The sequence below is a fragment of the Lepisma saccharinum genome, chromosome 10 (assembly GCF_977018435.1).
Source record: "Lepisma saccharinum chromosome 10, izLepSacc3.1, whole genome shotgun sequence".
Lineage (NCBI taxonomy): Eukaryota > Metazoa > Arthropoda > Insecta > Zygentoma > Lepismatidae > Lepisma > Lepisma saccharinum.
The window spans coordinates 23,815,746-23,829,672 of NC_139238.1; the positions used below are offsets into that span (position 1 = coordinate 23,815,746).

The 13,927-nt window shown below is 37.3% G+C and overlaps 1 protein-coding gene across 4 annotated transcripts in view; it reads left to right on the forward strand.

Annotated features, from left to right (window-relative positions):
- The window catches only part of Pi3K68D (phosphatidylinositol-4-phosphate 3-kinase catalytic subunit Pi3K68D), a 418,322-nt gene that overhangs the window by 107,257 nt on the left and 297,138 nt on the right, over nt 1-13,927 (forward strand). For all 4 annotated transcript variants that reach the window (XM_083129651.1, XM_083129654.1, XM_083129652.1 and 1 more), the window contains 4 exons: nt 1,332-1,543; nt 2,707-2,935; nt 4,932-5,133; nt 12,704-12,910. In XM_083129651.1, coding sequence (XP_082985777.1) covers nt 1,332-1,543; nt 2,707-2,935; nt 4,932-5,133; nt 12,704-12,910 — 850 coding nt within the window. The remainder of the gene's footprint in view (nt 1-1,331; nt 1,544-2,706; nt 2,936-4,931; nt 5,134-12,703; nt 12,911-13,927) is intronic.

A 13,927-nucleotide genomic window follows, 5' to 3' on the forward strand; every position in this document is an offset into this window, starting at 1 on the left:
ATCCGAAAAAAAAAAATGAGTAGGGGATCATTTCGTGCACCATCCTGTATAATCTTCAAATATCTCATTTTTTTTCATTTATAGACTTATAAGAAACTTTGACAGGGCTTAGAGTGCAATTTCAAGAAATCACCTATTTTTGTGTGCTTAGAGTTTTGGGTCATGTTTTGATCTTGGAGTATGTGTGTGTATATATATATATATATATACGAAGAAAATTACGAAGAAAATATATATATATATATATTTTTCTTCGTAATTTTGGTCCTTGAATATTAAGACGTGATTCCTCATCTCGGATCCGAAAAAAAAAAATGAGTAGGGGATCATTTTGTGCACCATCCTTTATAATCTTCAAATATCTCATTTTTTTAAAAAAAATTAACAATTGTAAGATTATTAGATCTGATACCGTCCATTCATAAATATTGTGACAATTGATCATATTAATTAATATACATAACAACACAGTACCTCACCCTGGCCATCTTGTCTAAGGTGTCATGCTTGGTGCTCTGGCTACGGGATGGGATGTGCGTAAGTTTCTAGTCACCGGGAGGGAAGCTAACAAATTTTCTCCTGAGATTTTGGCCAGTGTATGGGAACGGTGGCCACCCACCATTGTGAGGAAACCTACAATGACAACTGGGGGTTCCTCCTGCTGACCACTTGTCACCCTTTAACTGGTTGGATAATCTCCCACCTCTACAGGTGGGAATGAAGCAGTCAGTCGGTAGGTAGGTCCTGGCTCTCACGAGTTGTTGTGCCATGGGTTATTATTACATGACATCACAAAGAAAGTGTTGCAAATACAGTGTATTGTATAATTATTGTATTAGAAAAAGGTCATTGATAAGGTCTAATAAATTTGAAAGAAATTACATTTTTGTGACTAAAAAAAAATTGTGTACACAGTGGAACCTCCATTTTATGCTCTTCAGGTGATGAAGGTAAAAAAAAAAGTGGGAAAATGTAAAATATTTGGAAATATAACATTTTGGTCAATTGGGGTCATGAAAATTTTATGTGTAATGTAGTTTAATGCAAAATCTGGCAAAAGAAAATCTGGTTCCACTGTTTAAAAGTGGAACCTTAATTTTAAGTAAAAAAAAAAATACATTATTCTACACTGTACACTCAACTTTCCTGATCCCACTAAGGCAATGTGTTCCAAAGTTTTCCCAGTTTTTACATTTCCTGCTTTATAAGTTCATTAGAGGCAGTCCCATGAAAAGTATACAACAGAGGTTCCACTGTGCTATTGTCATAATATCTTTAAATATTGTTTTCCCTTATGAGAAGTCTGACTGTTGCTATTTTTTTTATTGCAGAAACTTTGGAAAAGGAAATTGATAAACTCCAGTCTGCTGCTCTTCAAATGTCGGAAAGAAGTGATCCAAATATTATGCCTGCTCTACAACCAAAAGGTTTAGTCCAGTCTGTAAAGGCTGTGTGTGCATTAATGGGAAATGTTGAAACGCTAGAGATCACAGAAGCTATTGATAGTTTGATTTCATCATGTCTACAATTTGATATGAATCAGGTTAGATCTTTATGAATTGTGATTTTTCACCATTACAGTAACATTGAAATATGAGTTGAGATCAGGGTGGCGAAAAACTGGGAAAAGTCAGGAAATTTCAGATGTCAAAATAGTCAGCGACTTTTTTGTGATTGACAATTTTTTCTTTGTTGAACTGTTGATACAATGAAGTGAATGTGCCAGGCCTTTAAAGAGATCGTTATGAAGTGTTGCCCGTAACAGGAAATCTTGTTGGGAAACCTTGGCATCAACTTTTAGGTCCCTTTTGCATACAACACTATAGTGGAACCACAAGCAAAACAATCTGCGCAAACCCACAATTCCTGTGCACCATACTCTCGTGAGGGGGAGAGTGGACCATGCTTCCTTATGGTCAGAGCTGAATGGAAAAAGGGAAAGCTGCGCGGGGACTTTTCGTCCAAGGTTTTTTCCTTGTGGTCGCTCTATACCACCGTACCAGAGACAAGTGATGGAAGGTGGTGAGGTAAAATTAGAGTAAAGTGTTCCCCTGTGCTTTGCACCATGCCATGAAGGCATATAGGGGTGTGTGGAGTTAGTCCCACACTTTCTTGATCACTGTCGAATGTGGGCGTGATGTGATCAGCACCATGCCCCTGGCTGCCTTTACCACCCAGAGTTTCCTCCAGGTACCCACTTTATACGATGCTGGGTGGCCGCCGGAACTGTTTAAACAGGTGGAAAAAATCCCGGTTCTGCCTTGCTGGGTTCAAACCTGGGTCTCTTGCATCGTAGTCAGATGCCCTAACAACTGAGCTACCGTGGCTCAAGGTGGAGAGGTGGGGGAAAAAATTTCCAGAGGGGCAGACTAATTTGATAAACCTCTAAATATCATGTGTAAAATGTCTGTATGGGAACAGTAAGATGGCAAAATTTATACTGGAAATGTCGGGGAATTCCATTTCTGCTTGTCTGTAGCCATTCTAAATAAATGCATAGTAAGTAATGGCTGTATAATATTTTTGCCAGCAATATGGAATTGCTAAAAGAAGCAAATATTGGTATTTGCTGTAATTTGTATGAATATCAACATTAGAACCTATCTAATGAAATACTTGAGTGAGAACCTTCAATTTTATTCTTGATATTTTTTTGGACCTTCCTTGTATCAACTTATGATCCATTTTTTTTCTTATGCTTTAAAGGACAATGAAAATATTGCTGAGCAGTTGAAGCCGGAAATAGTGTCGGACGATGGTGATTATGCTGTGGTCTCACTTCGGAACCACAGTGTGAAGAAATCAGATACTCTCCAGGATACGATTTCCATCCAAGTGGACCGTGTGAGAGATGCTGTACAAGGACTCATTGAAATGTACTGCAGAGCTTTTAGAGTGGATTTTCAATTGCTGGCCAGATCTGCCTTTCCCACAAGTAAGAAACCATTACATCTCATGTAAACACTGTATCTATGTTAATTGTGAAGAAATGTATTTTTTATTCACATGTCAATATTGGTGACTCGGTGTCATCAGTCACAAAGGACAGTTTGTTTATGTTACTAGTGTATTGAATAGCAATAGAAAGAAATATTTAAGAAGCTTTACTTAATGAAATTGCTCTTAAATTTTAGTGGAATTAGTTTATAACAGTGATTTTTTTTTTGTGTTCATTATTTTGTGTTGCAGTTGTTTATAACCTTTTACCCCTTAAGTATGGATGTTCCATGGGGAAGGCGTATATATATATATATATATATATATATATATATATATATATATATATATATATATATATATATATATATATATATATATATATATTCATATATATTATATTATATTCTTTATTTCCGTTGACCCATGTCCATAGGTATGGAAATAGTCATATAACAATACATACAGTAATAAAATATTAATACAATTTTAGACAAGGATTACAGTAATGATTTTAAGAACTACTACATGAAGGAAATCCATATACACTAATAAAATATTAATACAATTATAGACAAGAATTACAGCAATGATTTGAAGAACTTCTACATGAAGGAATCCAAATAAAGGAAGAATACACTATTGGAGTGAAATTACATACAATATTTAAGGCGAGCACAATAATAAGCAAAGAATTTTTTTAGTGTAAAGATAAGATGTAAAAGTAAATATGTAACTTATACAACATGGAAGAATGCAATATATATATATACAGAACCGATTAATGATCATTTAGGCACAATAATAGCATATAGTGAATACTTCGTACATGATTATATAAATAGTATAATTCCATTTTCTGTACAACCGAACCCTCTTTGTTGACAATTTATGTAATTTAATATTTACAAATTTAGAAATTCATTTATTGAATAAAAACAATGTCGTAATAAGAATTTTGTTAATTCCCTCTTAAATTGGGTAGTTGATTCCATTGTTTTCATGTGATCAAGTAATTTATTATACAGGTGGATACCTACGAATTTAGGACCTTTTTCAAGGAGAGTGGTATATATTCGCTTTGTGTTTGCTTGGACTATATTCGACTGTGGGCCAGCCAGCCACACTGAGCCTTTTTGTGTGTAGAAGCCATGTTTTCAGATTAAACAGCAACAGCGTCCCTAGTGACGAACCTACATATTAATTTCACAAAGCCAGAAAAACTCTACGATTGGTCCAACGCATCTGCAAGAGAAAAATCAAAATCAGTGTAATCACTGAAGAGTAAGAGCATTATGAAATCAGGGTAATCATTTTGGGACACCCTGTATAAAAACAGGTATCCATAGTAGCACATCATGCTATGAAACAAAGTGTCCTTTTTTCATCACCCAGGTTTGATACTCAGGCGAGGGGGAGGCACATAGTTGTTCAGATCCCACTTTAAAATGTATGTCCTTTCCCGATTAGCCTATGTTTGCGTAAAGTGGACTTAAAACAGCAACCATGGATACCAGGTTCAAATCCTGGCTGGGCATCAATTTCATATCATATCATTATTCATCCTCATCACCGTGATTAGTCGAAAGTTACAAAAGAGATGCTAAATTACAAAAATCAATCCGGTATCCATAGGATCTTAAGAAAGTGCTAGTGCTACATGTAAAAGGGTGCAGGTTAAAAAGTGTTTGTTCCTACATAAGAGATGCTTGTACTGTGTTGTGGGTAAGGACTATTCTCTGAAGAAACCAAGTTAACTTGATGAAATATTGGATTATAATCATTCGACATGTTAAGGTGGATACTTTTCTTTTAATATTACAATGTTGGCACATGACATGAATGAAACTTTAATCAAACGGTGAATGTTTTAATAAAATAAAATGTTCTCCACCAGGCTTTTGGGAAGGCTACTGATTCACTAAACACCACGAGAAACATTTGATGTGTGTATGGAAAGAAAGCTTAATAATTATTTAATGAATCTTTCCCAGATACCAAGAAGATGACTGAAGTTTTGGATAGTGTTTTGGTCCACGTAGCTGGACTTCATAGACTAGGACAGAGCTGGACTCACGATGACTATTTAATAGGTGCTCACATATATCATGGAACAAGGCCTGTTGGGCAGCCTGTCTTGTCTAAACCTGTTGTTCGTTCCAATGGTTTCTATGACCGGATAGTGTTTGATAGTTGGTAAGTTTTTATCTCTTTTTAAAGTGCAATTTGCTAAGCTTGTTCTGAATGTTAGTCCTGTTTATTGTACATAATGTTATATTTTTAGAACCTTGTTAAGCCTATGTGCTGTAAATGGTTCAAGGATAGAATGAAAAGAGATAATTTCCTCATTCATTCATCTGGCACAATTTGCATGCAATTGCTACTTAGAATATACTGGTAATGTGCTAATTGCTCACAATCGAATATCAACTAAAGGTTAAAAGATTAAAAATCAGTAACTTACGCATGTGAGCATGAGATTTGTCGAACTAAGTTTCGAAGGTTATACTACCTCCTTCTTCAGGTTGAAGTGATGTATTCAGACACCTGACATGGTGCCTCGTCGAGAAAGTGTTGGTGAGGATTTAGGTCAAAATGTATAGGAGAAGACACTTACTAAAAAGATGATGTAAAATACACATACTAAAACTGCACAATACTCTATTAAAACAAAAGAACGTTCAAAGCTGCTGAAGGTAAACTGCCGATCGGTGCTCGGGGTAGGCGAATGCACAGTGTCAGCTCATGCTTGGAGAAGGAAAACTCCTCCCCTCTGGCCATTCCCCAACTGGGGCTCGTGAGTCACTATACGACACACACTTTTAGAAGCTATATCGGGCGGGGCCACGCCGAGGGTGTGCGTGGCGATCAGCCAATGGCAGGAGTGCAACGTTGCACAGTTAGGAGACTGCGGCGCAGAAGTTAAAAGCCGTGTTCTGTATTTTTCTTGCGCGCAAGAAGTTTTACTCGCCACTTTAAGGTTCATCATAAGATGGAGAAAGACATTTTGAACCTGACTGTCCAAATCCCATGAATTTCCGTCGCCTACAGCCGGAGTTATCGTTCCTTGAAGAAACAAGGGAAACATCACCTTTCATTTCCTTTAGCCTGTTTTTTCGTTGCCACCGTGTTGACGCAGCTGAGTTGTTGTGTCTAGGGAAAACTGTGGGTGTTAAATTTGCCTCGATATAAACAATGACCCTTCATTGTTCTGGGCGTTCTTGAACATTGAAAGCCTGGGTCAGTTTGTGTTCAGCGTTTTCGTAGCAAGGCTGGTGTAAAATTATTCGCTTATCGTTCACTCGTGCGCCACAAAGAACAGTTTGTGAAAAGATTAAATACACCCATTTCGTGCGATAGTGTGTGTTCCCTGTGTTCTTTTAAATGTCACTCTCAAAACTTAGCACCAGTAGTACAGGCACCAAGGGTGCAAAATCTTACCATTAACCTCCAGGAGAGTGATTCGGAAATGAGTGAATTCAGTGACACGGAGACCCATGGGCGTCCGGGAGGAGGGGGCAATGGGGGGCCATGGCCCCCCTGGAAAATGAAAGTCAACCAAAAATTATATATTTTTCACATTAATTTCATTACTGCCACAATAATATGTGTTAATTATTGCATGAATATGATATTCAAATTTAAGCAATGTTTTTGAGGGAACAACACTATTATGGAGGAAAATGTGCCTTGTTTGCCCCCCCTGGAAAAAACACCTTCCTTGCCCCTCCCTGGAAAAAAATCCTGCGGACGTCCATGCGGAGACCGAGGAAGACGACGAGAGCGGTGATGAATTAATAAATACCTTCAAGCTTCTTTCAGGTATGGGTTTCTCGTATATGCTACAGTGATATATTATAATCCTGTGTAGAAATATTCACTATTATTTCACTGTACTCATATATACCGTGCATGCATTATCAAAAACAATGGACACATTGCGAATTTTCTGTCCTTCCCTTGCGCTAGCAGTTAGTTGGGCAACAGCGCAGTAGTACCCCCTTACTGGCTGGGTATTGGCCGAACTCATGTTCCTTCTAAAAGCGTGCGCCGTATAATCCAAGGTGAATTCGACTTCCACCTCGGCGGCTTTCCTAACCTCAGGGGTAACATGGAAGCCCATCTCGGCTCTATTCCCGGTGGCTTTATCTCATTTTTAAAAAAAGTTTATCCAGCCGTCTTCCAAGTTTCAACCTGAAGAAGGAGGTAGTATAACCTTTGAAACGTAGTTCGACAAATCTCATGCTCACACACGTAAGTTACTGATTTTTAATCTTTTAACCTTTAGTTGCTGTCAATATCAGAATCTGGTAATTATGAAAATGCAAATAAACCTTATCATAGGAAATAATATAATCTAGATTCTTAGTGTGTGAGTGTATACTTTTGTGTCATATGCATGGGCACCAAGATATTACATGAGTTTCAATTGTTTTTTGGTACAGCTTGGTAATTTAAGTGGTCAGGGAATCAACTGATCACTATTGAAATGAGCATTTTCGAACTCACTATTCCATTGCATGCACATGCCCATGGGCAGCATTATTAAAAAGAAAACCCTAAGCATCTATTGAGAAAATTTGATCTTGATAATTGGTTTGGCATTATGTGATGTGTACATGTACAGGGTGTCCAAAAATCGTGCAACAGAGACTGAAAGTATGTACAAAAAACAATAGAGACATGAATCTTACACTGGATATTAACGTCCGTGAATATTTTTTAAATGTTACGTACCCCCAGGGGTACATAGATGACTTGAAAGGGGTATGCATACCCCCAGGGGTACATAGATGACTTGAAGGGGGTACGCAATCAGCTCTGAAGAGAAATATTGAGAACACCCACCAGACAAAATTTTTCCTGCAGGTGTGTAGAGGAGATTTCATAGCTTTAACACTCGACAGGAAATTAAGGCTGATTTTGTCATTGATACTCTTATCTTTATTCATATGTTTTGAAATAAAATACTCGTTCGAAATCTATAATAGACTAAATTTGAAGCCAAATCTCTTTGAAAGTTTCAAGTGCACAACCAAACTCCAAGAAACTGTGTCAGTCTATGCAGGTACATCCTTTTCACTAGAAACAGGATTTACAATAAAAATTCCAAAATTGTGCACGACAGTTTGTTTACAAACTTATTTTTGTTCTTTACTTTTTTTTTCAACAACTCTGGAAAAAATATGTGAAAATGAAAGTTTTTTTTTATATACTTGTTAGCATGCGTGTGCTTCATATTTTTATTCTTGTAACTAATCATAAAGATTGTAAACGTAGGAACACCCACCAATCAAGCAGAAAAGAAACCTTATTCGGAGAAAACCTATGATGGGTGGAGGCATATTATACTTTAGTTAGGACTAAAGGGTACAATGAGAAAGTTTGAGAACCACGGCTCTACATGAATGTTCAGTTTAGGGGAAAAGTTACTAAAGTATAAAGGAGTTTTTGTACAAAGTAAAAACAAACATGGATAAAAGACAACTGGGTAGTTGCTTGCAAAAATTTTCAATGTGTATTGATGGTTTCTGTGGGTATTTTTCGTACTGATTAAAGAACAATAAATTTTTATACATTTTAAGCATTACAGCCTATTTTATAAGATTAATTATGGCATATTCATTAAAAAAAAGTGTTTTTAATTACAAGGTGCAATGGCAACATTGGTCATGTCAGAGAACAGTACCAGTTGTGCCCGACATCTGGCTATGTTGTTCAACCAATGCCAAATAAAGGATTTGAAATTTATTGTACTAAAATATAGGTAGAATCCTGCACCGTGGCTGTGCAGTTTAAGGTATAAGCTTTGGGTTTGTGCTACGGGATGCATGTAGGTTTTAGTCTCCTGGGGGGAGAAGCATTATAGCTTGGCCTGAGATTTCAGCCTATGTATGGGACTGGTGGCCACTCACTATCGTGAGGAATTTGGGGAGCTATAAATGAAAAGCGTAACCCGGTCACAGAAACCTACAATAATGACTGGGGGTTCGTCGTGCTGACCACACATCACCCTGTAATTGGTAGGACGATCTCCCACCTCAGCAGGTGGGAGTGAGGCTGTCTTCTGTAGGTAGGCCCTGCCCCTCATGGGCTATTGCATCACAGGTTTAAAGATCGGTAGGTTAGTTTTTGTATGATAAATTTCAAATCTTTTCTGTATTACATACGTTCAAAGTCAGTTGCATGACTTTTTGGACACCCTGTAGTTTAGTTGCTGCTGATCTCATTATATTAGGGAGCAATCAAATGAAAACATACCTTGCATATAACATGGTGCATAAAATACTCACTTTCTTTGACCAACATGGCCCTCTACTATTAGAGCTTCTCTTCACAGCAGCATTCTGCAATACTCCATCTGAGAGCAACTCATCAAGGACTAGTGCCCAAAGGAATCATCCTTTTCTTCCGTGTGTTAATGTCTGTCCATGTAGTAAATTTTACTGCAAATTTGCTGGAACGTGCGAGATCACCTTCCCTACAGACCAGACTTGAGCCCTTGTGACTTACACATTCTTGGTTCTGTGGAAAAATGCTTCAAAGGGCACTAATTTGCATTGGATAAAGAGGGGTCAAATGACTGTTGGTGTTTGTGAGAGTTCCTGTGTGGTGGCATGCATCATGCTCACCTAACAGCGGTTATGCATATACAGAGTGGTCACAATGTGGGCATAACCCCCCTCCCCCTTTATTTTCGACACTATGATATATTTTTTAAAATGCTTGATATGGATACATATTTGATGGTTTAAGAGTCTAGAACATCTGTATGGAGACTCATTTTCGTAGCACAGTAGAGTTTTGCGCCATGTTCTAGCTGATGCTTTACGGAGATTAATACAGGCATCTTTCACAGCTGCTCGTAACTCTTGTGTTGTGTGTCACCTGTTATTTGAGACTGTCATTGAGGAACACCCAGATATGAGGTTGGTACTTCTTGGAGGTTAGGTAAAGGTATTCTTCGGAACCTCTTGCCCAGGAAAGGTGTTTTTTAGGTTATGACTAGACCTCGAATTTTAGGTTTTTAACCTTTTTTTTTACATTTACCGTTATGTAAGAAATAATAAGTTATGTCAGGGTTTCATTAAAAAATCCAACAACTGATGAAATTTTATAGTGCCTAAAAAACCTATTTTGCTTGTTAGAACCTATTTTAGGTTTATGCACCTAAATGAAGCATTTTTTTTAGGTCTTTATATATTTTTAAAGGTTTTACAGGATTTTTATGTCACACACAGGCATTTGCTTTGTTTGGTCATGAAAAAATTCAATGCCGAACGTATTTGAAACATACTCTCTGTAGATTTCCCTTCCTCTCAAGTCCATGGTGATTTTTCAGAGCTCTAAACAAAGCAATGACACTGTTATCTGTACAATTCAAAGTAGTCTGATCTGTGTGGTCTTGCTCACTTTCTTGTCACTTCGGTGTTTTGTGGCATCCATGCCTTGCAAACTAACATTTCAGCATTGAAGTTTGCACCACTGACTATGTTTTTGTTGAAAGATTATTTTCAGCATATATGATAAAAAAGATTGGTGCCTAACTATATGGCGAAGAATGGATTTTAGTAGCAAATTTCTAATGATAAGTTCTCCCATCGCCATAGGGTTAGGCAACACACACAACATTATACAAGATAGTGCATATTTCAGGATATAGGTGTCCCATTTTCATTGCTGGTGAGTATACCTAATCATAATGAGCATTTTTCAGGAACTTTGAACTATTTTAATTTTTTAAAAACCTACTTCAGAATTTTTCAAGCCTAACTTATAATTTTACAACCTATTTTAGGATTTTTAGAACTTATTTTAGGGTTTGTCGAACCTATGTTAGGATATTTAGCCTATTTTAGGATTTTTAGAGCCTATTTTAGGGTTTGTCGAACCTATGTTAGGATATTTAGAGCCTATTTTAGGGTTTTTAGAACTTATTTTAGGGTTTGTCGAACCTATGTTAGGATATTTAGAGCCTATTTTAGGATTTTAGAGCCTATTTTAGGGTTTGTCGAACCTATGTTAGGATATTTAGAGCCTATTTTAGGATTTTTAGAACTTATTTTAGGGTTTGTCGAACCTATGTTAGGATATTTAGAGCCTATTTTAGGATTTTTAGAGCCTATTTTAGGGTTTGTCGAACCTATGTTAGGATATTTAGAGCCTATTTTAGGATTTTTAGAACTTATTTTAGGGTTTGTCGAACCTATGTTAGGATATTTAGAGCCTATTTTAGGATTTTTAGAGCCTATTTTAGGGTTTGTCGAACCTATGTTAGGATATTTAGAGCCTATTTTAGGATTTTTAGAGCCTATTTTAGGGTTTGTCGAACCTATGTTAGGATATTTAGAGCCTATTTTAGGATTTTTAGAACTTATTTTAGGGTTTGTCGAACCTATGTTAGGATATTTAGAGCCTATTTTAGGATTTTTAGAGCCTATTTTAGGGTTTGTCGAACCTATGTTAGGATATTTAGAGCCTATTTTAGGATTTTTAGAACTTATTTTAGGGTTTGTCGAACCTATGTTAGGATATTTAGAGCCTATTTTAGGGTTTGTCGAACCTATGTTAGGATATTTAGAGCCTATTTTAGGATTTTTAGAACTTATTTTAGGGTTTGTCGAACCTATGTTAGGATATTTAGAGCCTATTTTAGGATTTTTAGAGCCTATTTTAGGGTTTGTCGAACCTATGTTAGGATATTTAGAGCCTATTTTAGGATTTTTAGAGCCTATTTTAGGGTTTGTCGAACCTATGTTAGGATATTTAGAGCCTATTTTAGGATTTTTAGAGCCTATTTTAGGGTTTGTCGAACCTATGTTAGGATATTTAGAGCCTATTTTAGGATTTTTAGAGCCTATTTTAGGGTTTGTCGAACCTATGTTAGGATATTTAGAGCCTATTTTAGAATTTTTAGAGCCTACTTTAGGGTTTGTCGAACCTATGTTAGGATATTTAGAGCCTATTTTAGGATTTTTAGAACTTATTTTAGGGTTTGTCGAACCTATGTTAGGATATTTAGAGCCTATTTTAGGATTTTTGGAGCCTATTTTAGGGTTTGTCGAACCTATGTTAGGATATTTAGAGCCTATTTTAGGATTTTTAGAGCCTATTTTAGGGTTTGTCGAACCTATGTTAGGATATTTAGAGCCTATTTTAGGATTTTTAGAACTTATTTTAGGGTTTGTCGAACCTATGTTAGGATATTTAGAGCCTATTTTAGGATTTTTAGAGCCTATTTTAGGGTTTGTCGAACCTATGTTAGGATATTTAGAGCCTATTTTAGGATTTTTAGAGCCTATTTTAGGGTTTGTCGAACCTATGTTAGGATATTTAGAGCCTATTTTAGGATTTTTAGAACTTATTTTAGGGGTTGTCGAACCTATGTTAGGATATTTAGAGCCTATTTTAGGATTTTTAGAGCCTATTTTAGGAACCTAAAAATCTGAGGTCAAGTCATGACACACTTGCAATGCGAAGCGTGCCGAAACATGTGCATAATTCAGTTGTGCTACTAAAATGACTCTCTCCACCAATGTTCCAGACACTTAAAGTATCAGGTATGTGCTCATATCAGGTATACAACCATAACCATCATGGTGTTGAAAATAAATGTGGGTACGCCCACTTTATGACCACATTATTCCTTCATTCTACTTGATAATTAACTTTTGTACTGTTTTATAAATATTAGACTGTAAAACAAACATAATTTTACTTGTGTGCATGCATGCAAATTAATTTGGTTCTAATTTAATTTTTGCAGGCTAAATTTTGAGAGCACCGCAATATGCACACTGCCTCGTGAATCACGTCTAGTTATTGTCCTGTATGGTCGGACATTGGTGCCACCCGATGGAAAAAATGCAGATTCTGGAGATTCAAGTGCCTCTTCAGGGGGTCCAGGAAAGGAGCCAATGTATCAGCAGGTTGAATTGGGTTGGGCATCCATTCAGTTTTTCAGCCATGAAGGGTGAGCATTAGTATTAGTATTAGAAACAATTCCAAAAAAAGAAATTCTGTTGTTTTGAGTGAACATGTTTTTTGTTTGTTTACTTTACTTTGCATTCGTGCCACTTGTTGGTTAATTGTGATGATCAGGATGAGTGTTGAGTTAACAATCACAAAGAACACCCTTGCTCAGGCTGGAATTCAAATCTGGGAACTCTGGCATTGTAACCACTTTGCCAAGGAGGCTGGTGAGTGAATATGAATAATGTAACTATTAGGCGCATCCAGAAAGTAAGTTTCCCTGGGGTCGTGCCCAAAAAGGAAACCTTATTTCAATGAATGATTTATTACCACAGATGCAGCACTTGTCCATTTACTTGTCAACATAATTCCCACCAGAATTCCGGCACTTGTCATAGCGTGGGACCAACTTTTGTATACCTGCATCGTAGAAGTCCGTCACCTGGGTGTTGAACCACTGTGTGACAGCTGTCTGAACCTCTTCGTCACTGTGAAAATGTTGACCTGACAGGAACTTTTTCAGGTGCAAGAACAGGTGGTAATCACTGGGATCGAGATCCGGGCTGTACGATGGATGATTGAACACCTCCCAACTGAACCTGTCCAGAAGGGCTGCAGTGCACCTAGCCATATGCAGCTTCACATTGTCGTACAGCAAGATCACCCCGCCACTGAGCTTACCGCGTCGCTTATTCTGAATGGCTCGTCGCAATGTCCCCAGTGTTTCACAGTAACCGTTAATGTTCACAGTCTCACCTCTGGGCAGAAACCCGATGAGCAGAATGCCTTGTCTGTCCCAGAAAACTGTGCACATCACTTTTCGTGCCGACACAGTCTGTTTGAACTTCGTCCTGCATGGAGTTCACTCTGACGCCAATGCATGGACTGATGCTTGCTTTATGGGGTGCTGTATGCAACCCACTTTCCATCCTCTGTGATGATCCGGTTGAGAAAATCGTCATCATCAAGGTAACACTGCAGAAATGCCAGCACCGTGCCCATGCACTTTCCTTTGTGT